At 42.8% G+C, this 22,186-nt stretch overlaps 1 protein-coding gene across 1 annotated transcript in view; it reads left to right on the forward strand.

Moving 5' to 3' along the window:
- CA8 (carbonic anhydrase 8) overlaps positions 1-22,186 on the forward strand; it is an 82,778-nt gene that overhangs the window by 32,149 nt on the left and 28,443 nt on the right. Inside the window, exons 4-5 of the mRNA XM_057735520.1 lie at positions 15,829-15,924; positions 21,327-21,389. Of these exons, the coding sequence (XP_057591503.1) occupies positions 15,829-15,924; positions 21,327-21,389 (159 nt within the window). The remainder of the gene's footprint in view (positions 1-15,828; positions 15,925-21,326; positions 21,390-22,186) is intronic.

Genomic DNA, 22,186 nt, shown 5'->3' on the forward strand with positions numbered 1-22,186 from the left:
GTCCTCCTCACCCCCACCCTCCAGTGGAATTCCCTCATGTATCTTTGGCCAGAACTTCTGTGCACGCAGGTTCCTGAAAGTCATTTCAAGAGAAGAGACGGGGCTGGAATGGTCTTGGCTTAGTCAAGATTCACTCTGCGGGGCTGAGGAGGGATCCAGCCGTCCCACTAACACTTGACCTTGTGCTGTATAAATGCAGTTGGGTTTCTGTTTGCCTGGAGGAAAGGGGAGGAGGATGGATGGTGAGGGGAAGTCAGCTGTGTCTTCTGAGAGAAGGAACATCCAGTTAAACCAGTTAGATGCCTATTTGAAAAAGTGGCCTTTTGCTCCTCAGTGTAACTCTTCTGGAATTATTTTGAAACTTTACCAGGCTTTTTAGTTTCAGGGTAGCTAAATATAGTAAGTGCTCAATAACTGTTTTCTATAGTGATTATATTTTTCTCACTTTAATTTACATTCTTATACCCTTATGTTTTCGGTAGGCCTGTCTTTATGAATTGAATGTCCGCCTTGGTACGGTGTAGCTAGACCTTACATCCCTTATGTGTGTCTCCATCACAATGCCTTATTGAAAATGGGCTATGAAGTGCTTACTTATAAAGTTTTCCCATTTTCCCAGAGAAACATGTTTTTATTGAACTTTTATTCCTGTTAAAGGCTTAACAGCAAATTAATTAAAAATATGTAGTACTATGTTATATAAAAGCAAAGATAATAAAACAACTGTATACCTCTATAATAATTTTAGATGCAAAAGTTATCTTCTGAGTTATGTTGCTTTAGAGCAAGGAGGGCTCTTGCTTTTCTAAGGGGCCCACCTTGATGAGTATATATACACATGAAAATAGAGTTTGTTCATTCATATGTTTCTTTTCTCTAAAACGCACATGCTATCTGTAACATAAACTTTTAGGTAACAATTTTGTTTCTATTGTTTGAATTTACATAGGTTTTTAGAGAATGATTTGGATGGCCAAGATGCTAAAGGCTTTGAGTAGTGGAGAGAATGTACTGGTTAGACAGCAGTGTTGTAAAGCAGAGACCCCCCCCCCCCCCCGCCCCAGTCCTGGAGAGGCAGGCCCAGGAGTAAGCAAGATCCGGTGCAGACAAAGTCCTCATTTCCTAATTGGTGCCCCCATATCTGCCCTCTGAGCATTTAAAGCACTTCAGCGTTGATGACTATATGTTTTGGATTACGGGCAATACGTAATCATCTTGTTTTAGAAATGCTTTTCCCCTGTGTCAGAATGAGCTGTAGAGAATTGCAGTGCATTGCCGTGTAAACGTAGGTGACGTTTCCTATCTGAATTGTGCTTTTTCTGGTTCACACCCATTGATGTCTTTCCTGTTCCTAGTTGACCTTTTTTTAACCCGAGCTGTTTTGGTACAAATTCCACTTCCATCAAGGAAATTGATACTTTACCTTATCACAGCATTGGAAAGAAACTTGGACTCCATGTTTTAGGTCAGTAGTAAGTCAAAATGCAGTTTTCTAGGATGTCCTTTAAAATAATGTGATACGTATGTGGTCCCTTAGAGCCCTGCTCCTGTGTTGGCAGGAAAGTCTTACACAAAGCTCTGGGAAGCACGGTCCCCTTTAACTAGCACCGAGAAGTGAGTGGTTTATGGTGAATTTGGTAAGGAATGGTTCTTTGTGCAACGGTCTTGAGCAACAAGTGAGTTAGATTAATTTGTTATGATTTTAAAGTTAATAACAAAGCATATAAATAAGGAAGAACTTTGTGGGAAAAGCATAGGTGCAGATCTTTACAGAGCTTTTTATCTATAAGATTAGGGCAGCCTTCCTCTGTTCTCATCTGGCTGTGGGTAGAGTAGAATTCCTCCATTCTTTGGGGAATGGTCTTGGTGATATTGTGTTACATGTCTCTATGTATACATTTATTTGTGCATGTAGCTTGTCAAAGTTCACTCTTCTCAGAGAGAGAAAGGACCCTAGAAAATATTGGAAGAGATTATAGTCAAAAACTTCCCTAACATGGGAAAGGAAATAGCTACCCAAGTCCAGGAAGCACAGAGAGTCCCAGGCAGGATCAACCCAAGGAGAAACACGCCAGACACACAGTAGTCAAATTGACAAAAATGCAAGACAAAGAAAAATTATTAAAAGCAGCAAGGGAAAAACAACAAATAACATACAAGGGAACTCCCATAAGGTTAACAGCTGATTTCTCAGCAGGAACTCTGCAAGCCAGAAGGGAGTGGCATGATATATTTCAAGTGATGAAAGGGAAGAACCTACAACCAAGAATACTCTACCCAGCAAGGATCTCATTCAGATTTGATGGAGAAATCAAAAGCTTTACAGACAAGCAACAGCTAAGAGAATTCAGCACCACCAAACCAGCCCTACAACACATGCTAAAGGAACTTCTCTAAGTGGGAAACATAAGAGAAGAAAAGGACCTACAAAGTTCACTCTTCTCACAGTAATTCGAAGATACAAGATGTTTATATTTTTGGAAAGTTTTATGTCCTTTGCATTATCTCATAGCCATGGAGTTAATGCAAGATTCATTTTACCGCAATCCTCAGGGAATTATGGGGACAATGTGAACGCTTCTGAAGGCCATCTATATGCCAGGCACATGCCATATCTTCTTTAATCATTAAACATCCTTTAGAGGTAGATGTTATGTCTGTTTTTCAGCTAAATAATCGGGTCAAGAGGCATTAAATAAGTTGCCTGAGGATACGTTGGTAGTGGCTGAGACCCGGAGCAGCTACCATTGTTTTTCCCTCTACAATGTGTGCCTTCTCATATTTCTAATCAAATGGTCCTGATTTTTGTTCTAGATAATTGCCATTCAAAAAGTGAAAGCCTTTGAGTATGCTGTGTTCATAGACAAGTACTTTTCAGGTACAGTGGGGATTAAAATGGATTTTCTTTTACATTTTCAGATAAATGCATATTATAAATTGTAATCTTTTGAATATTGTAATTGGATTTAAAAACATATTGTTCCTGAAAATTAGGTTATTAGGCAATGTACTTGGTATATACAGTTGGAGGGAGAAAATTGACAGTGGTATTTCACAAAGAAATGAAATAGTTCTGAATTTTAAATCCAATTAAAATTGCTTTTTATGCGTTCTTACTACTAAAAAGAGCTTATTACTATAATTTTTATCACCAACTCACCTGAAACAGTTAATACGTAATAGACCAAATATGCCACACTTTCAAAGATTATGGAAAGACATTCTTTTAGTGCTTTGCAAGGATTGTGCCCTGTGGACACAGAGAAGCCTTGGATGAACTTTCCCCAGCAGACAGATGATGTAACTGCAAGGTGGAGTCTTAAGTGAATTTGAAAAGCCAGCTTTGGAGGTATGGAGGCTAGTTCAGAGACTTGGGCAGTGATTCTAGCGTTAGATCGCGGAGAGCTAAAGTAAGGAATTGCTCACGGGAAGAAGCTGAGAGGATGGATTCAGGAGATTGTAAGGAGGTAGAAAATGTCAGGACATGGTTCTTTTTTTCTTTTTTCTTTTGTAAAACTCTTTGTGTGAATCAACTTTACATATGAACTTCTATAAATACAATTATAGAATTTCTTTTCTGTTAAAGTTGCCTGTCATTTCTTCAATTCTGTAGATTTCTGAGAATTAACAGAATATTCTTTGCCCGGCGGTTGCTCTTATTTTTTAGTGTGTACAGTAGCTTTCACTCTGGCCTTTCAACTCCTTGGTCTGGTTCTGTTCTGAACACACCTCTAAATGAATGCTCTAGAGATGGTTAAGCACTCTGAACAGTGATATTAGAACACGCTCTCAAAGTTCTCTAATTAAAGAAACATTTAAAATTTTTGTCACCACATTCACTTGGCTATATTTCTTAGCTCTAGAAGCTGCAGGACATAGTTCTTGCTTGTTTGTAAGGGAAGAGGAGGGCAGAAGAGATTTCTGACCTGAGTCCATTAACAGAGCTCGGAACAAAGAGGGAGACAGAGGTCTGAGGGGTGGTGGAGGGACTTCAGTTATGAAATGCTGACTATAAAATATTTCACTAGGCAATTTAGTAGAGGGATCCAGGCTGGAGACAGAGATTTGGTTAAAGATACGGACTTTGGAATCATGGGCATCTAGATGACAACTGAAGCCATGGGGTCAGCTCAGCAAGGATATGCTCAATGAGAAGAGGTGAGAGGATGGAGCCCCAGTAGAACCACCCCTCGGGTGTTGTCAGGGGAAGGAAACCAGTGAAGGAGGCTGAGGTGAAACTGGGTTTGAGGAAGAGGAGCCCTGCAGAGTGTGGTGCATGGGGCACATGGGAAGAGGTGGTTCGGGAAGAACAGGCGGGTCTCGGGTGCCGTAGAGCTGTCAAATCAGCCCAAACCCGAGGGGTAACATAGAAGAGGGTTCTGGTGAAGTTGGGGAGAGCAGTTTCACTCAAGTGATAGGGTGAGAGATGGATTTCAGTGGATCCTGGAGGAGATGGGCAGGGAGGAGGTGGCACTGGGGAGCGCAGAAAAGTTTTTGAAAAAGTCTGCGGTGAGGAGAAAGTAGTAGGAAGGATGTGAGGCCAAGGAAGGTTTTTTTTTTTTTTTTTAAAGATGAGAAAAATCTGCACATATTTAAGTGATGATGACAAGGAGCTGATAGAGAGGGAGGTCTCTGGCCAAAGAACTGATGGAGCAAGGCCCCTCTCGGGGCAAGGAAGAACAGAGCAGAGGCAGGTGTTGACTCAGGCATCTTGTCGGGAGGAAAGAGGCGGACCGGGAGGCAGGAGGGGAGGACGGGAGGATGTCCCGGCAGGAAGCAGAGGCAGTTCCTTTTCCGATGGTTTTTATTTTCACTTCAGGCAGGAGACCTTGGTGTTGGAATATTAACGATATTCACAAGGGGTTGCAAACTGGTGACCTTTGGGGCTGGATTTAGGGCTGGGAATCTAAGCAGCGTTGGGCAGGGCGCCGATTTCCCAGTTTCACAGCTACCCCTCCCTGCTCCATCCCATCTTTCCCCCATTTATCAGACTGCTTCCTGGAGACCTTTGAATTGGTGACTGACTTTGGTGATCTGGCTTTCTCTAATGGAAAACATTATTAGTTATCATTAAACCTTAAGAAAATAAATAGTGAGTTGAGGCAGCATAATGAGAAAATAAGCAGACGGAAGGTAGATGAGCATACCTTTGTTTTCAAAGACCGAGCTGTTTAAATACAACCCTGCCGACCTTTCCTCTGGTACCTGTTTCTCTACCGTCTGATTGGCTCTAGCCAGCACTGACTTGGTATTTACCAGGAACTTTCCAAATAAGACCGCTTGTCCTTGTAATGACTTTACATGTTAGGTGGTCTGATCTCTCTTTTACAGCCGAGACCCCGAAGGCTCAGATAGTTTTCCCAGGAGCTCGCAGTGAGAAAGAGTGTTTGTTCACAGCGGCTGTGCACTTGGCACCGTGTGCTGTTGGCCTTAGGCACAGCCAGGCTGCATTCTAGCCGTTTCTTGGGTAGTGCGTTCTCCATTCCTCTTCCCTTGTCTCTACAGGGGATGTTGTGTGTCTGTTCCTCCACGTGTTCTGTGACCAATCACGCTGTGAGTTCTACCCTGATCAGTCTTCTATCTTCCCCCTTTGGAGGAGACAGCCTGCCCAGAAGTGGTGGAGTCCAATTGCCTGGGCCAGGTTCTGGCTTTGTCACTTCTCAGCTGTGCAACCCTGGGCAGGCTACCTTCCCCTCTGGGCCTCCACTCCCTTCTCATTAAGATGCGGGGTTAATTGGGAGATTGGGATTGCCATATATACATTAATATGTATAAAACAGATGACTAATAAAAAATATCAAATTGTACACTTTAAATATATGCAGTTTATTGTATGTCAATTATATTTCAATAAAACTCTTTTTAAAAGAAAAAAAAATGCAGGATTGGCGACAGGCAGGGTATCTACCATCGTAAAGATGACAGTGAGGGCCGAGCGAGGTGATATTTGTAAGGAACACTGCCTGGTGGAGCAAGTAGGTAGCACCAGTGTTCATTAAATAAATGCACATACTCAAAACATCCTCCGTCACTTACAGGGCATGCGAACCCTTCCTGCTCATCTTTTTCTTCTGTTGAACTATCAATTTCATGTTTTTATTTATTCACACCCTGGATTCTTTTACAAAACTGCTTGAGATCTTTGTATTTCCAATGCTGAAAGCAGTGCACAGTGAAACCCTAGATGTTATCGGTGCTCAGTAAATGTTTTGATGAATGCCGCAGTTATTTCAGAGCTCTGTTGTCAAATGTGGTTCTCATTTGGGGGCAGAGGGAGATTGAATAACAGATGCAGTCTCTAGATGACATATTCTAAAACACCAAGACCCTTTGACAGTCTCTTTACCTTCTTTATTTTGCAGAATGACATGAAATATAGAGAATTTAAGTTAACAGCAACTTAAATTGCAGCCATAACCCACAAATAAGACAGAGGATATTTCTTGGAAAACCAAGAAACCAATGTCAATGAATCAGTTTTAATTGCTTCTGATCTTACATTAAATATAAAATATTTCAAAATGATGTATTTTTTTCTTCAATTCACTTCAATGAGTCTTTCCCAACCTTCCATAGTGTATTTCCTAAAGACAGCTTTGTTTTTGGGGAAAGGAGCCCTAATCGCACTAGGATGCCCTGCTCCTAAGAGGGCAGCAGAATCAAAGTAAACAAAAGGAAATTAGCATTCAAAGAGGAAATGATTCTGCTTTGAAAAAAGTCTTTTCATAAGTTACATGGAAATAGTGCCTTTTTTTTTTTTTTTAGTTAAAAAGAATTGAAGTATAGTTGATTTACTAGTGCCTTTTCGAATCGCGGATTCTGAACCCTAAGAACATATAAATAGCTTTTGATATTAATATATTAATAGATGAAGTTGCTCTGAAATGCTCCAACACAGCCTCCTGTTTCTCCTTTTCTGATATCAGAAAGCACATAATTAAGTCTAGGCAAACATAACAAGTAGGTGACAGTTAGAGATAGAATTTCAAAGAATTTATTTTCCATTCCATGCTTTACAGCTCTTTGTCACTATTCTGTCTACACCTTGAATGTCCTTCTCTGGATAATAGTGGCATAATATATTGACAGCGACATCTTAAGTGCCATAGTGCCTGAAAATAATATACACTAAATCTCAGTTTATCTGCAGATGGATGGCTGCTCCGCGTAATTAGGAGTGGATCTGGAGAGAGGGGCTGCTTTCTCTGCTGTTTTCAGTTATTCAAAGCTCCCATTTTGTTACTCTGACGTTTCACTTCCAGTCTCCTTCTCTCTTTGAAAATTTCTATACGTAACATCTTCCTTCTTTCAGCCCTCAGTGTCATAAGTGTAGTTGAGACATGAACCTTTTTTTCTCCTTTTCTAGTTTTGTAGCTCTTTCCCAGTGCGCTGAGAATGGATGTTTTGGATGTGGTAGGGCGTGGATGAGGTGAGAAACCTGGCTCCTGAAACTCAAAATCTAGTGGGAGACCTCCTACAACTCTCACAGTTGAATTTCTTTGGGACTGAGGAAAGCAATTAAGTAAAGTCAGGGCACACAAACCAGGACCTGCTCTTGGTGACTCCTTTTCTTCTGTGACTCTGCGTTGAATAGTGGCCTGGCTCAGAGGAAGGGTCTTGATGACTGTAGTTTTCAGAAAAATGGTTTCAGGTTCCGTTACATCTGGTGTCATAGGTGCACTGAACACTTCTGAATTTTCAAAGTTTATAGCAGCCCGTGATTCTTTCAGGTTTTACTTTTGCCCATTAAAAGAGTAGATTAAAAAATATTACAAGTGAAAGATGATATACGTGGAATCTAAAACATGACACAAATGAACTTATTTATGAAACAGACTCACAGACACAGAGACAGACTTGTGGTTGCCAAGCTGGGGAGTTGGTGGGGAAAAGGATGGGTTGGGAGGTTGGGGTTAGCAGATGCAAACTGTTGTATACGGAATGCATAAGTCTCACTGTAGAGCACAGGCAACTGTATTCAATATTCTGTGATAAACCACAATGGAAAAGAATGTGATAAAGAATGTATATATATGTGTGTGTATGTGTAACTGAATCACTTTGCAGTACAGTAGACATTAACACAACATTGTAATAAACTAAAAAAGAATTTTTCAATTAAAAAAATACTACAAGTGAAAGATAAATTTTGCTTAAACGCAGGCACATTGATTCTTCTTATTTAAAAAAAATCTCTTAGCCCTCCCTTCAGCTACCTTTCGATCTCTGTTTTCTCATCCTCACCTTCTAGGATGAGCTGGTCCCGCCCCACTTGTTTATCCTGATGCCTTTACACTCTGCCTCTGCTCCTTTCATTGTATTGCAACTGTCTTCTCAATAATCTTAAAGACATCAATCCGAAGTCTTTCTGTCCTTATTTTCTCCCTTCCTTCCTTCCTCCCTTCCTTCCTTCCTTCCTTCCTTCTTTCTTCATCTTTTTTTTGTAGCTATTATGACTTTGTTGTGGTAGAGCCTTGACGCTGCTGACCATGCTTTCTTCCAGAAAGTTTTTTCTGGTTTGTCCTAACAGGACTTTGGAACTTTCTGGATTTCCTCCTACGTATTTGATAGTCTCTTTTTCCTCCTCTCACCATTTCCCAAAGCTCAGCCCTTTCACTTCCGTCGTTCTCTTTTGTGACTTGATCCCTGGGTGAGCTGACCTTATAAGGCCGCCTCGCTGGGTATCTAGGGATGCCTGCAGTCTGCACCTCTAGCACCTACTTCACCAGGCAGTTCTGGTTCTGCATCTCTTACGGATGGAACCAGTTTGACTATAATGATGTAACTTTCAACACCTAAAACTGGACTTATCCTACTTTTGGTTAGTAATTGAGGATGAAAACCCATTATCCCTTTCCCTTTGTATCTGTTGGTTCGCGTTATCTGTGTCTCCGTCTCCAATCTATCTGTCTTGTCAGATGCCTGTTGAGGCCTCGGAGGGTGGGTAGAATTTGGATAAGCAGCAGGACAGTGGGGAATGGCATTCCAAGTGAGTGGAACAGAAACGGAATGGGAAGGGTGTTGTGAGGGGTCAGGAGTCACAACTGATCTGAGTATTTGGGGATAGTTGGGATGGGGAAGGATGGGGTTAGAGAAATTGAAGCCCCGTATGGGTAGGGAATAAAGGAAGTTAGAGATTTTGACCAGAGAAATATGGTGAGAGTGGTGTTAGAGAGAGATTGGTTGAGCTTTGAAATGCAAATGATTAGGGGTCAGGAGAGCCTTGGTGAGTTGGAGATAAAGGGATGGGGGTCCCTGGGGGACCCTGGGCTCCATGGAGAAGACACTGAGAGGGTGCCTTTGAAGGGACTGGATGCCAGTTCTGGTAATACTCAGCTTTGAGGTGACACGAAGCCATTTGAAAGGAAATGACCATTAAGTATTTGAAGAGAGGAGACATGGAACCTGTGTGAGTACAGGGCTGGGGAGAGAAACGTGTGACTCATAGTTGCCTTTTCAGTGCTTACTGCTTTTTCCATTCCTCATGATCCATTCTTTTGTATTTTAATGCTGTCGTGTTATTTATGTTAATAATAAACCCCATTTATCTTGAAGATAGCTTTCTGTTAGGCTGCCACAAACTCTTCAAACTGATTTTTCTCGGTGACAAATAAATGATTATAAGGCTACGGCTTGTCACAGTTTCCTAACTTTGAACACATTTATCTATCGCTCTGAGTTAAGTACATTAAGATGAACGTTCTGCATGTCCTAATGGTGTAGTGGCGTAATCAATGCCAGGGAATTGGAATTTGTGAGCCCGTCAGCAAAAGAGCAAAGATTTTCTCTAACACTGTGAAAGGATGCTTTCTCCTAGGGTCAGATTTTTTTTTAATAGGAAGGAATGAAGGTCATGATACTGACAGAGTAATAGTGGGTCTTTGCTTTTTTATTTCTTTGTAATACGTACATTGTTAACACGAGGCCATGTGCACAGAGGCCTTGGTGGTTGGAGAGGGTGGCGCGAAGAGCAGTAAGAGGTGAGAAAAGAAGTCAGCTCTAACTGTCATAGAAAACTATGGTCTTCTGCTCTCCTAAGTTGGGAGGAAGACAGAACATTTTGCCTCTCAAGGAGGAGTCCCTGAAGGGGGTGGGGAACTGCCCCTCGTTTCCACTGAGGAAGAGTCAGCTGTTGTTCAGCTGCTCCTATTGGCAGGCTTGGTAGGAGTTTGGGTTCAAACTGCAAGAGGTAGCCCCTCTGCCACCTGCTGTCCCGTGTGTTTACACACAAAGAAGGTCTAGGCTGCAGAGGCCTTGGTGAGGCCGAGTCCTGCCTGCGTCATCTGAGGAGTGAGGTGACCGAGCAGAGGGGCCCCTCTGAGTCTAGGCAGTGGATGGAGTCATCACACCATCTGACTCTTATCCTCCTTAGAAATGGGCAGCGTGGATGACCTTGGGCTGCCCTGCAGACTGGAAAGCTGCTCTGCGTTCTCCAAGTCATCACCCCGCTTCTCTGCCTTTGCGCGATATGTATAACTAATGCTAATGAGGGCGAAATGGGATAGGAATATGAGGGCAAAGAGAGCCCGATGGGAGGACAGAGGAGGTGTGAAGAAGCCGAGCTGTAAGGCGTAGTTCTCTGTACGTTACGGGGAGACGGATGCTCCGAGAAGTGGTGGCTTGTGAGGTTCACAGAGCTAAGGAGTTGAAACAAGCATCTAAGGCTTATGACTCCCAGCTCAGAGGTCTTTTGTGAGAGCTGTTGCCTCTAAGAAGTTAGCACTGGAGTTGCACAAGTGCAGTGTGGCCCCTTGCCATTCTGTCCTCTGCTGTAGACCCGCTGCACCCCAGAGCATGTCTGCACTGTTAGACTTCGAAGTGAGTCTTCCAGGTGCCCTCAGCGGATAACTGTCTGCTTGGACCTCTCTGAAGCCTCCCTTGGACTCCGTGAGCTGCGTCATCATTTTCTACACCATGTCCTTAGTATCAAATGCCTTTCTGTTCAAATCCATTTGTCCCCAAACAAATTTTGGAGCACATATCCTTAATATGTGCATATTTATTAATAAAGTAATTCAGGTACTAATATGTATTATATATGTATTGATACCTATTATATATATAATATATAATCTGTTTTGTGAAGCATAGGAAAATTGACATGAAAAGACACTGGATAAAAATAAAGATAAGCAGGGGCTTCCCTGGTGGTGCAGTGGTTAAGAATCCACCTGCCAATGCAGGGCACACGGGTTCAAGCCCTGGTCCGGGAAGATCCCACGTGCTGAGGAGCAACTAAGCCTTTGCGCCACAACTGCTGAGCCCACGTGCCGCAACAACTGAAGCCCATGCACCTAGAGCCCGTGCTCTGCAACAAGAGAAGCCACTGCAATGAGAAACCCTCGTACCACACCGAGGAGTAGCCTTCGCTTGCCGCTAGAGAAAGCCTGTGCGCAGTAACGAAGACCCAACGCAGCCAAAAATAAATAAATAAATAATAAAATAAATCTTAAAAAAATATTTAAAAAAAAAAGCAGATGTTCTAATATGTGCTTTCTGAGCATCGGCAGATCATTTTATTCCCTCTTCCCCTTCGCCGGAGGAGCTGTGTTTAGTCTTAGAAGAATAAATTTCAAACACTGTCACGTTAATTGTTAGAGCCCTTTGTTTTTATTCCTGTTGCTTCTAATCTTGTTCAGATTTAAACCTCCATTCATCTCCACACTTTTTTTCTGGTCACACACTTTTTGTTTGTTCATTTGTACAACCTGTATTAGACTTCTCAGGAGAAACAGTATATATATTCTGAAACAGAGAGAGGAGAGTTAAGATTTATTTCAGGGAACTGGCACCTGTGATTGTGGAAACTGGCAGTTCTGAAGTCTGCAGGGCAGGCCAGAGGCTGGAAATGCAGGTAGGGTTTTTTCACTCTGGAGGTAGAATTCCTTCTCCTTCAACTGATAGGACGAGGCCCACCCACATACTGGAGGGTAATCTGCTTTGTTCAGTTGACTGATCTAGATGTTATCACAGCTAAAAAATATCTTCACAGCAACATCTGGACTGATGTTTGACCAAACAACTGGGCATCATAGCCTCGCCATGTTGACACACAAAGGTAACCATCACACACCCTTATCACAGTCTTGTGTTGGAACGTTCATGGTAGCCACTTAGCATATCTTCCCACCTCCCACGCCAAGTACTTCCATCCATCCCTGTTCTGCCGAAAGGACCTTTGAAGGAAAGATGTTGGTGTGGGGGATTTTGATGGATTCTAAGCAGCATAAGTAATAATAATATTCACTGCAATAATATATTGCTTTAGTGTTTGATAAAACTTAAAGCTCTGTGCCATCTGAGCCCCTCTAACTTTCCAGCCCCATCTCTCCTGTCACTGCCAGTCTTATGTGCCCTCTAGTTACCCCCAAAGTACTCTCAATTCTTCACAGGCACTGATGATTTTCCTGTCTCTGTAGCTTCACTCTATGAAACAAAACCAACACTAATATAAGGCAGACTGTAAGATGACAGGAGTAAAGAAGGGGCTGCTTGAGACGGGAAGTTGATGTGAATAAGTCTAGCTTTTCAGAGCTGAAAAAACTTCATTAAGTCGAGGAGAAAGGAAAGGGGAAGGTAGGTGGTTTAGGGGCTGTGTTTTGTTCCCTACCCCCTGCAACCAACTTATATGTTGAAGTCTTAGCTCTTAATACAGCAGAATGTGACTGTGTTTGGGGGCAGAATCTTTACAGAGGTTATTAGGCTACATCAGGTCACTAGGGCGGGCCCTCGTCCAGTATGACTGGTGTCCTTGTAAGAAGAGGAAATTTGGATACAGATGTACACAGACGAAAGACCATGTGAGGACACAGGGAGAAGGTGGGCGTCTGCTGCCCAAGGAGGGAGGCTTCGGGAGAAAGCAACCCTGCCCACACCGTGATCTTGGACTTCACGCCTCCAGAACTTTGCGAAAATAAATTTCTGTGGTTTAAGCCACCGAGTCTCTGGCACTTTGTTACAGCAGCAGACTGACGCAGGTGGAGTGAGGCAGGGCTCAGGGAACACAGAGTGAGCTAAAGCGAGCAGCAGCAGCAGTGTGGAGGATGTGACGGGTGTGGACTGAGCATCTAAGTGACTACTGCTGGTTACAGCTGGTGTCCAGAACGTGTTGGAAATTTGCCTGGTACTTGAATTAACCATCCTCTCGTGGCTTGGAAAGGGGAACTCTGATGATGTTTTGTTTGGTCTTAATGAGAGAAAGCACCTCAGAGAGACGGAGGGGGTTTATCTCAATGAATACCAGGCCGGAGCTTTGTTTCTGAAGTTTGGGTTCCTTGTGGACTGTGAGGGAAGGATCTCTCTTGCTCCTTAATGGAGTCTTAACTGATTATTTAAGATCCGGACGCTAGAGGGAACAACGGGTGGTGGAGATTCTCTTGCTATTTTCGTTCTGTTATTGTACTCGTCACACAAAGGTCATAAGGATCTTCTGTTATCCTTTTTAGCTTGAGTTGGTGGAAGCGCCAGGATGTCCCTTAATTTTTCTTCTCTTTCTTTTCTTTTTTAAATAGACTGTATTTTTTAGAACAGTTTTAGATTTACAGGAAAATTATGAAAATAGTACAGAAAATTCCCATCTGACCAACACCCAGTTTCCCCTGTTATTAACATCTTACATTCATATGGTTCACTTGTTATAATGAGTGGATCAGTCTCGATACGCTGTCTTTATTCAGTTTCCTTAGTTTTCATCTAATGTCCTTTTTCTGTTCCAAGATCTCACCTATGACGCCACTTTACATGTAGTTCTCGTTTCCCTAGACGCCTCTTGGCTGGGACCTTTTCTCAGGCTTTCTTTGTCTTTGATGACCTTGACAGCTTTGAGAAATACCGGTCGGGTATTTTGTAGAACGTCCCTCCGTTGAGATTTGTGTGATGTTTCCCTCATGGTTAGACGGGGGTTGTGGGTTATTGGGAGAAAGAGCACACAGGTACAATTTGTCATTTTCATCACATCATGTCCAGGGTGCCTAAATCAACATGTCTGATGACCGCCGAGGTTGGCCTTGGTCACCTGGCCCAGGTGGCGGTGGCCATGTTTCTCCACCATCAGGTATTCCATACTGTACTCTTTTTTGGGGGGGGTGGGGGGGCTGTGCCGTGCGGCTTGTGGGATCTTAGTTCCCTGACCAGGGGTTGAACCTGGGCCCCAGCAGTGAAAGCGCCCATTCCTAACCCCTGGGCGGCCAGGGAACTCCCCCATACTGTACTCTTTGAAACGAGATCTCGATGTGCAGCACACACTTGAGTGGGGACCCTCAATTTTTTAAACACAAAACCAGAGCAGGTGTGAGTGATGATGTTGCTGAATTATGGAGGAATGGCCCCCAAAAACCCCAAAACAAACACACAAACAAAGACAAAAACCAAAAACCCCAAAACCCCAAACATACTTTTTTGTTTTTTGTTGCAGAAAAAAAAAACCAAAAAAACCAGAAACAACTCCATACTGTCGTTATGAGAAGTAAGAAAAATGTTGATTTGCACTTTGCAATATGTGGAATAAAAATAGATTTCAACCTTGGGCTTTTTTGGTTGATTTAATTAAGGCAATCAGTTCTTATCTGTACCACTGTACACTTATCTGTACCACTGGGACTCCAAAGCTGTTGTTGCAGCCAGAAAAGGAAAGATTAAATTGGTCTGTCTTTCATTATTAATTGAAAGGTTATAGAACATTGCTTTCTTAAAGGCAGTGCCTTGACAGTTACATTTACTGGGCAATCCAAGTTCTTGTAGGCTTTTCATAGCCTGACCTGTCCTGCCTTACCGTTGCTATTTTAGGCGGAGGACCTCATGACTTCCCTCTGGTGGTCAGCTTTATAATCTTGAATTCTCATTGGACAAATTCAGCAGGAGAAACTTCAGTTAGTGGCAGTCCTCATGATAATTTTCATTAATACTTTAATACGGATGCTAAAATGACATGGTGATTGAATTTTAATGTCTTTTGGATTAAAACTAATTTCTAAATGAGGCAGTGTTTTCAGGTGGCAAGTAATGATAACTTGATTAAAAGCTAAAGTGATGAAGATTTGTATTCTAGGTAGAAGGTTTACCTACCTACTGTTCTACTGAGAACCTCAGAGGCCATTTGATTTTAACCAGGGAATTGAATCTGACTTCTTGCAAGTGTTTTGTCAGCACTGTAGGAGCAAGTGCATTTTCTAGATAAACTTGAAAACTACAGAGCTTTACAGGCCTTGGAGTGAGAGTCCTCTAGAGTATTGTTTGTTATTCCTTCCCAGGTAAAATGTTATCTCCGGTGCAGGAAATGGCTTTCTTTTAGAGCTCTATATCAGCATTCATTATTTTACCATGCTTTAAAAAAGATGCAGTGCTTTTTATGGGATGCTATCTCTACATATTCTTAGAGAGTTGAAATAATTTACAAAATTGAGACTGGCTTTGTGTTATTCTTGATGGAAATACTGGGTGACACAGTACTTGAATATGTAGGTACTAATTCTTTGAGCGTTTTCGTGTTTGTGCCCAGAACCAGAGGTCTGTCTCATTGAGAGCCAGAGGGGATGGCGTCTTAGGAAAGGCAACTAAATCGGTGTGAAATCTGCGAAATCTGCTTAGATGTGCTCCTGATTAAGACAAAAGCAGAACTTGAGCGGCATGAAACACTGCTTCTGTTCAGAAATCAGAAGGAAGGAATTCATACAGAGAACCAGTATTAAACCAGTCATCTGTTTGTGTCTATTTGTATAGAGACGTTGCATATGTTACCATGTCGACAGGGTCCAGGAGAAGTTGATACATCTTTGTTTTCCTGAAGAGAAGTACATTAACGAGGTTACCTGTCTGTTGTTGCTCACCCAGCTCCACCTGGTCCACTGGAACTCTACCTTGTTTGGCAGTATTGATGAGGCCGTGGGGAAGCCCCATGGAATCGCCATCATTGCCTTGTTTGTTCAGGTAAATGGTCTTCTGCTGTGAGTATTATGTTGTTCAGAGATGCTTATTTCTAATTCATTTTGCAAAAGGTTTTTTGTCCTCTCTTAATTTCACTACTTAAAGGTGACATTAAACACCTGGACAGAGAACAGTGATAATTTAAAAATAGAAAACTTGGTCTTTGTGGGTCCGTGTGAGTAGCCAGAGTCATTGGTAGAAAATGGTTCATTGACTTATTAGGAATTTTCTTCAGAGCAGTGTTCAGGGTCCTTGGAGAAATGATTAGAAAATGTCTCCTGAAGGCAGAATTCATTTTATGAATGAAAAAGGAGTTCAGAAAGTATTTTTGGACCCTGCCTTACTGCAAAATCTAAGAAAAATCAATACTATAATCATGTAGTAGATTCCTTTAGCTATTTGTTATTAATAATTTTCACTCTAAGATGATTTGAAATGCCTTGTAGAAAACACTGATCAAATGAGACCAGCAAAGACCTTGGTGGATATAGTCAATGTAAAGTTTAGATTTGAGCTCTTTGGTGGGCGAAGAATATTATATAAATTTAGTGAAACATACAAAAGCAGACCATACACTTTTAAAGGTAAAATTTTAATTTAGTTCCTAAGGTGAATCTTTTAAACTGTCTTATCATCTACTTGATGTAATAGAAGATTTAGAGGTGGAAGAGACCCTGGAAACTGTAGGCTCCCCCTCTCCCCCCTCTTATAGAAGAGAAACCAAGGGCTGAAGAGGCCGAGTCGTTGTTTACAGTCACACAGGGATTTGATGTCACCAGTCAGGACCAGAAACCATTATCCACTCTGTGCGGTTCCAGGCTGCCTTTGGATAACCTAGTGCTCCTTAATAACTTAATTTTCCAAAGAGGGTTGAGGAAGCGGCCTTTTGAATCTTCCTTTTTTGGGTGGCATATATTTCAGTCGTTTTAATTCCAACAATTTCCTGTTATAAATACCTCTCAGATATTTCTTTATTGATGTTTGAAAGTAACCTTCCGGTTTTAGCCTTTTAGTGCTTTGAAATCTGTGTCTTTAAAGTATGACACATGTCATGGCATTTAAAACAAATCCTTACATTTTAAAACAAATCTTCTCACTGTTTATTTCATGGCTTTTTCACAGGCAGGGCCCTCTATTCCTTCTATTTTATAACTGCATTGTATAGAGAGAATGGAATCACACAACGTTGATGGAAAACTGTTTTAAATTAGACTACAAATATAGTTTGATAATCTTTAGTATATTGAAAATAATAACTGTTAAAGTCCATCTTTTATAACCTGAGGAAGTTAACAGGGCATCTGAATTTTACAACACGAGGCGGCAGAAGTAGAAGGCAATTCATTATCAAAAAAATAAGAATAAAAATAAGAATAAAATAAAAATAAGAACACAAATAACCAAATAGTCACCTATAGAAGGGAAAGGAACATGTTAGTTTCATCTTTGGAGGTGGTATGCAGTACATACTTCTGAATGCAATTACATGTGACAACTTGGTGTTTTCACTTGCTGCTTTTTAGCATAGAACAGCCGACATGCAGTAATACTGCTCTAGATTGGAAGCCAAGTCTCCTGGGACTGAATATCACTATTTCCTAGAACAAGCTCGGTACTGGAGGCAGGCAAAGCTTGAGGGCTTGCACACTGGGTCTGACTTTGCATCAGAGGGAAAATCCAGATTATCTGTGTGAAAATGCCTTTCTCGGGAGAAAGCAAAGTCACAGAAACTATGTGAGCACACGTTCACGGAGGAAAGAAGGGCTGATCGGGAGTGTCCGCTGAGGCAGAGAGGAAAACACCGCCTCTGGGGGTCTTGCACTTAGGTCAGAGGCTGGGAGTTGCAGAGGGGAGGAAGTCCGGGCAGTGAGGATAGACTTCCCTTTCTAGAAGCTTGACTCAAAGGCAGATGGGGTGATAACTAGTGGTGATGTGCACAGCAAAGTTCAGTTTGTTTTGTGTTGAGATCCGAGATGGGCCTGTGTTTGTTTTTATTCTGAGCAAAAAGAGCTAGTGCAGGTGTTGTTTAAAAATACTGGCAAGAAAGGGGATGATTGCTGTGGAGAAGTCCCAGAGGAGGCAGAAAGGCACAGGATGAGAGCTTAGGTGGGTGGACTAACCCCGGACAGGAGGGGCCCCACCCCTTCTCTGAAATAGAGGGCCAGGAGGAAAGGGTGGGCACAAATCGCACACGTTTCTAGGTGAAGAAAGCCAGGAAATTAGGGGAGCTCATGCCTGATGACCTGTATTATCTCTGAGACATGCAAAGCCAAATTATTTATAGAGCAGAGGAAATATGGGTGTGGGATTGGGTTTTGAAATAGTGCAGGAGGGGAATGACAATAGACTTGATGGTCAGTGTAGGAGACCCGCTTTTTGAGATTGGACATCACAGATGGTACAGGACGGAGGATCGTGGGCTGGTCTTCAGCCAGGTAGAGGAGCAGAGAATTCTGGCAAATTTTTGTTTTTTTTTTTGGCTGTGCTTCACGGCATGCGGGATCTTAGTTCCCAGACCAGGGATCGAACCTGTGCCCCGGGCAGTGGAAGTGCGGAGTCTTAACCACTGGACCACCAGGAAAGTCCCTCTAGCAAATTAATTGTTGATCCATTGCAGAGCATGTGATTTAGGAGGACAAGGGGATTAGAGAATGGAGAATGGTTGAAGAGGTGTCATTCATTGTAGGCAGGAGGGAAGGAGATGAAGCCAAGAGGGACCTGAGGGGCCTGACTCCTTGTTATCAGTGAATAGGAAGAGAGAGAAGAGAGGAGAGAGCTGGGTGGATGGGCAGTTACGGTCAGAGGGGATGGTCCTCGGAGTTGCAGTTTTCAGCATGAAAACAAATCCAGGGTGTGTTCTCAGGATTGGTTTGCTGAGGTGGGATGGAGTTGATGGGTATGGACTGCGGGGTAAAGAGACAGGCCAGGGAGGGCACAGGTCATGCACAGGGATGTAGAAGTCCTCCAGAGTGATGGCAGGAGGGGATGATGGTCACTGGGAGTGACTGGTGGGTCAGTAAGTGACACGTAGAGAAGATAGCATCGGAGGAGGGCAGTCCACTCAGAGGAGGATGGCCTTGGGCTTGTGGGGCAGAGGACCCATCTGAAAGTAACAGCTGGGCACTGGCCACGGCTCTCAGCCCTGTCTTGAGGGAGACTGCGCAGTGTCCACTCAAAAGGCATGGGAGGGAGGTGGCCTTGAGCAGACCGGAGGGGCTCACAGAGACCAGGAGGTGGCCGGAGAGCTTGTCAAAGCTGTGGAGTCATCTGCTTTCAGAGGGTGCAGTGGAAAACGAGAGGGGATTAGAGTTAGACGTGGAAAGATGCAGGGCCGTGCAGGGGTGAGGTTCTCGGAGGGAAATTGACCAGAGGGCTGGCATTTGGGCGGCACTGGTGAAAGACGGCCAACGGGAGGGTCAGAAGTTACCTGGCTCTTGGACTCCTGGCTGCTGGTTGCCTTGTCACCTGCACTGCCGTTAGGATTTTAGGGGCTGGGGTGTGTGTTTTCTTTTTGGGGACTGTAACCTCTTCAGACAAAACTTTGACAGAGAAGGAAAGATCTCGAGCAATAGCTGAAGTTGGTTGCCAAGTATAAAGTTTTGCCCATCAGGTAAAGAACCTTTATAGATAGAAGGAGCCAGTAAGAGATAGTGAGTGCTGCTTTATGTAAAAGCTGCGTTCGATGCTGTGCAGCATTCTGACTAAGAGTATTCTGGGTGATGGTCGCTGAATCACGATGCGCCGTGCCCTGTTCTAAGGTTTTTGTTTGATTCTTACCTTCAGCCCCATCACTTTTATCCTCCCCACTGTACAGAGGAGGAATATGAAGGACATAGAGGTTAAGTAAACTTGCTCAAGGCTGAAAAGTGAGTCAGGGTCAGAAGCCAGCATCCAACGCAAGTGACCTTGCTCCTGGGCCACTGCACTGTGTGGCCTCACCGCGTTCCGATGTGGGCTCTTCGGAGAGTTTTGCTCTGACGAGGGACTCGTGAAGTGCAGACAGAGCCCACCTGTGGGTGTAGGCATCCAAATGCTACATTGTGGTTAAAGCAGTACAGCAGAGGGGACCATTTCCCCTGAAGATGGGCTGAAGGCGTCTGCCTGCAGGTCTAAGCTTTTGCACCCAGGAGTACATTTCCTAAGATATCTTTTTTATTTTTGTATTTTTGATTTTTTTAACTTCAGAGAGCCTATGTCAGGAATTGCAAACACTTGGGGAATGAAATCCCGATTGTTTTGAACTGATTGGCCTATCTTAGGTTATGTAAGTTCTTTGTCACACTTCTTTCCTCTGATGCCCTTTCACATAGCCTGTTTCCCAGTTGGAGCATGTGGAGAGAAACAGGGAATGTGAACATGGTGACAGCTATTCTTGCTCCTTGTAGGTCATTCTCCACAATTTAGGTGGGAGAGCAAAAGTGAACCATAACGAGGGTCGTTTATCTGAGGTTATGAATTGTGTCTGCTGTGACTGCTCTCTGTTATCATGGACCATTGAAACTTGGCTGAAAAGTGGAAATCAGGTTGCACTTACAATGTTTAAAGTTAGAGTCAACAATATTTAACATCATATTCTTTTTAAAGTCTCAAATTCTTTTGGAACATTTTATACACTGAAAATATGTAATGATATATAATGCTTTAGAAGAGAAAGCTACTGGGAATTCCCTGGTGGTCCAGTGGCTAGGACTTGGTGCTTTCACTGCCATGGCCTAGGTTCAATTCCTGGTCAGGGAACTGAGATCCTGCAAGCTGCACAACGGGACCAAGAAGAAAAAAAAAAAAAAGAAAGAAAGAAAGGAAAGCTACGAATAGCATATTTTTATTTATTTAAGAATAAAAAGGTGATTGTAGAACTATGTCCAGTGGTAATCAAGGAACGTCCTGAGTTCGATGACTTTAACGTATGAAATCGCGTACCCATTTTTCTGAGTTAATACAGTTTTTTCAACAGGGATGACATCTTTGTAGTAATGATCTAGAAATGCCCAAGGTAAAAATGGAAGGCTTTGGTCATGTGATGAATAATTTTAATTTTAATACTCTTGAAATTTTTATGTTGCAGTATTATATGACATATATAAATATATTTCAAATATATATATGTATATAAATATATAAATGTATTTATAAATATATAGCACAGTGGGTAAAACCTGTACCTAGCAAGGTGAATTTAGAATGGATTCTTGGAAATGTCTAGGAATACATCTAATACTTTCTTGTACTGGCTTCTGTTACAACTTTAATTGCCTTTTGTAGATGTTGACCTGGCTATTATCAAAAAGGTCATTTATTCCCCAGGAAGGACATTCAGGTGAACCTGAACTTCACTTCTGTTGGTTATTTTAAGTAAAAGCTACTGAAAAGCTTTACAGTTATGGTTTATGCTTTACACATTGCAGATTGGAAAAGAACACGTAGGCCTGAAGGCTGTGACTGAAATCCTGCAGGATATTCAGTATAAGGTAAGTCATTCTTTAAAAGAAAATTAAAGAACTGGTTGTGTCAGAGGTTTCCAAGTCCACCCTCCGGCTCAGAGAGTCCCTAAAAGGACTCATGGACAAGCTGTTATGCTCCTGGTTGTGGTTTCTTCCAGTGGAAGGATACAGGTCAGAAGTCAGCCCAGAGAAAGGGTGGATGGGGCACAGTCCTGGAGAAGCCAGGCACAAGCTTCCAGATGGCCGCTTGCAGTGGAGTTGCAGCGGGACTCACCTGATTCTCCCGGCAGTGATGTCGCAGCACGTGTGAAGCGAGCATTGCCAACGAGGGAAGCTTGCCTGAGCCCTGGTGTCCAGGGATTTTACTGGGGGCCAGTCATGCCTGTGGGCAGTGCCTGAGGGACTGACCTCAGCTGCTCTGTTGCCAGCTCTCCCACCCCCACCCTGAGCACAACCAGAGAAATCACTTTGTCGGGATAAACTTATCTCCTGCAACTGGTGCAGCCTGGCCCAAGGCCTCAGGCACACAAAACCACTCTTATCAGGCAGCATATTCCAAGGGCTCAGAGTTTATCTCCCAGGAGCCAGCCAAGGGCCAGTCTTGAAGACAGGCCTTTTGTTTTTTTGGATTTGTAGGATTTGAGCAACCCAGGCCTGCTGAGCTACCCCTTTCTGCCTGCTGGTTACAGGGAGGTAGTATAAATGAAACAAGTGAAAAGTGTGGCAACAACGCTGCAGAGTATTTATGTAAAAAGAAAACAAGAGACAAGTACACATAAGTCAAAGGATAGTATATCCTGGGGAAGGTGATTTAGGTTGATTTG

This window comes from Hippopotamus amphibius, chromosome 5, assembly GCF_030028045.1.
Source record: "Hippopotamus amphibius kiboko isolate mHipAmp2 chromosome 5, mHipAmp2.hap2, whole genome shotgun sequence".
NCBI classification, from domain to species: Eukaryota; Metazoa; Chordata; class Mammalia; order Artiodactyla; family Hippopotamidae; genus Hippopotamus; species Hippopotamus amphibius.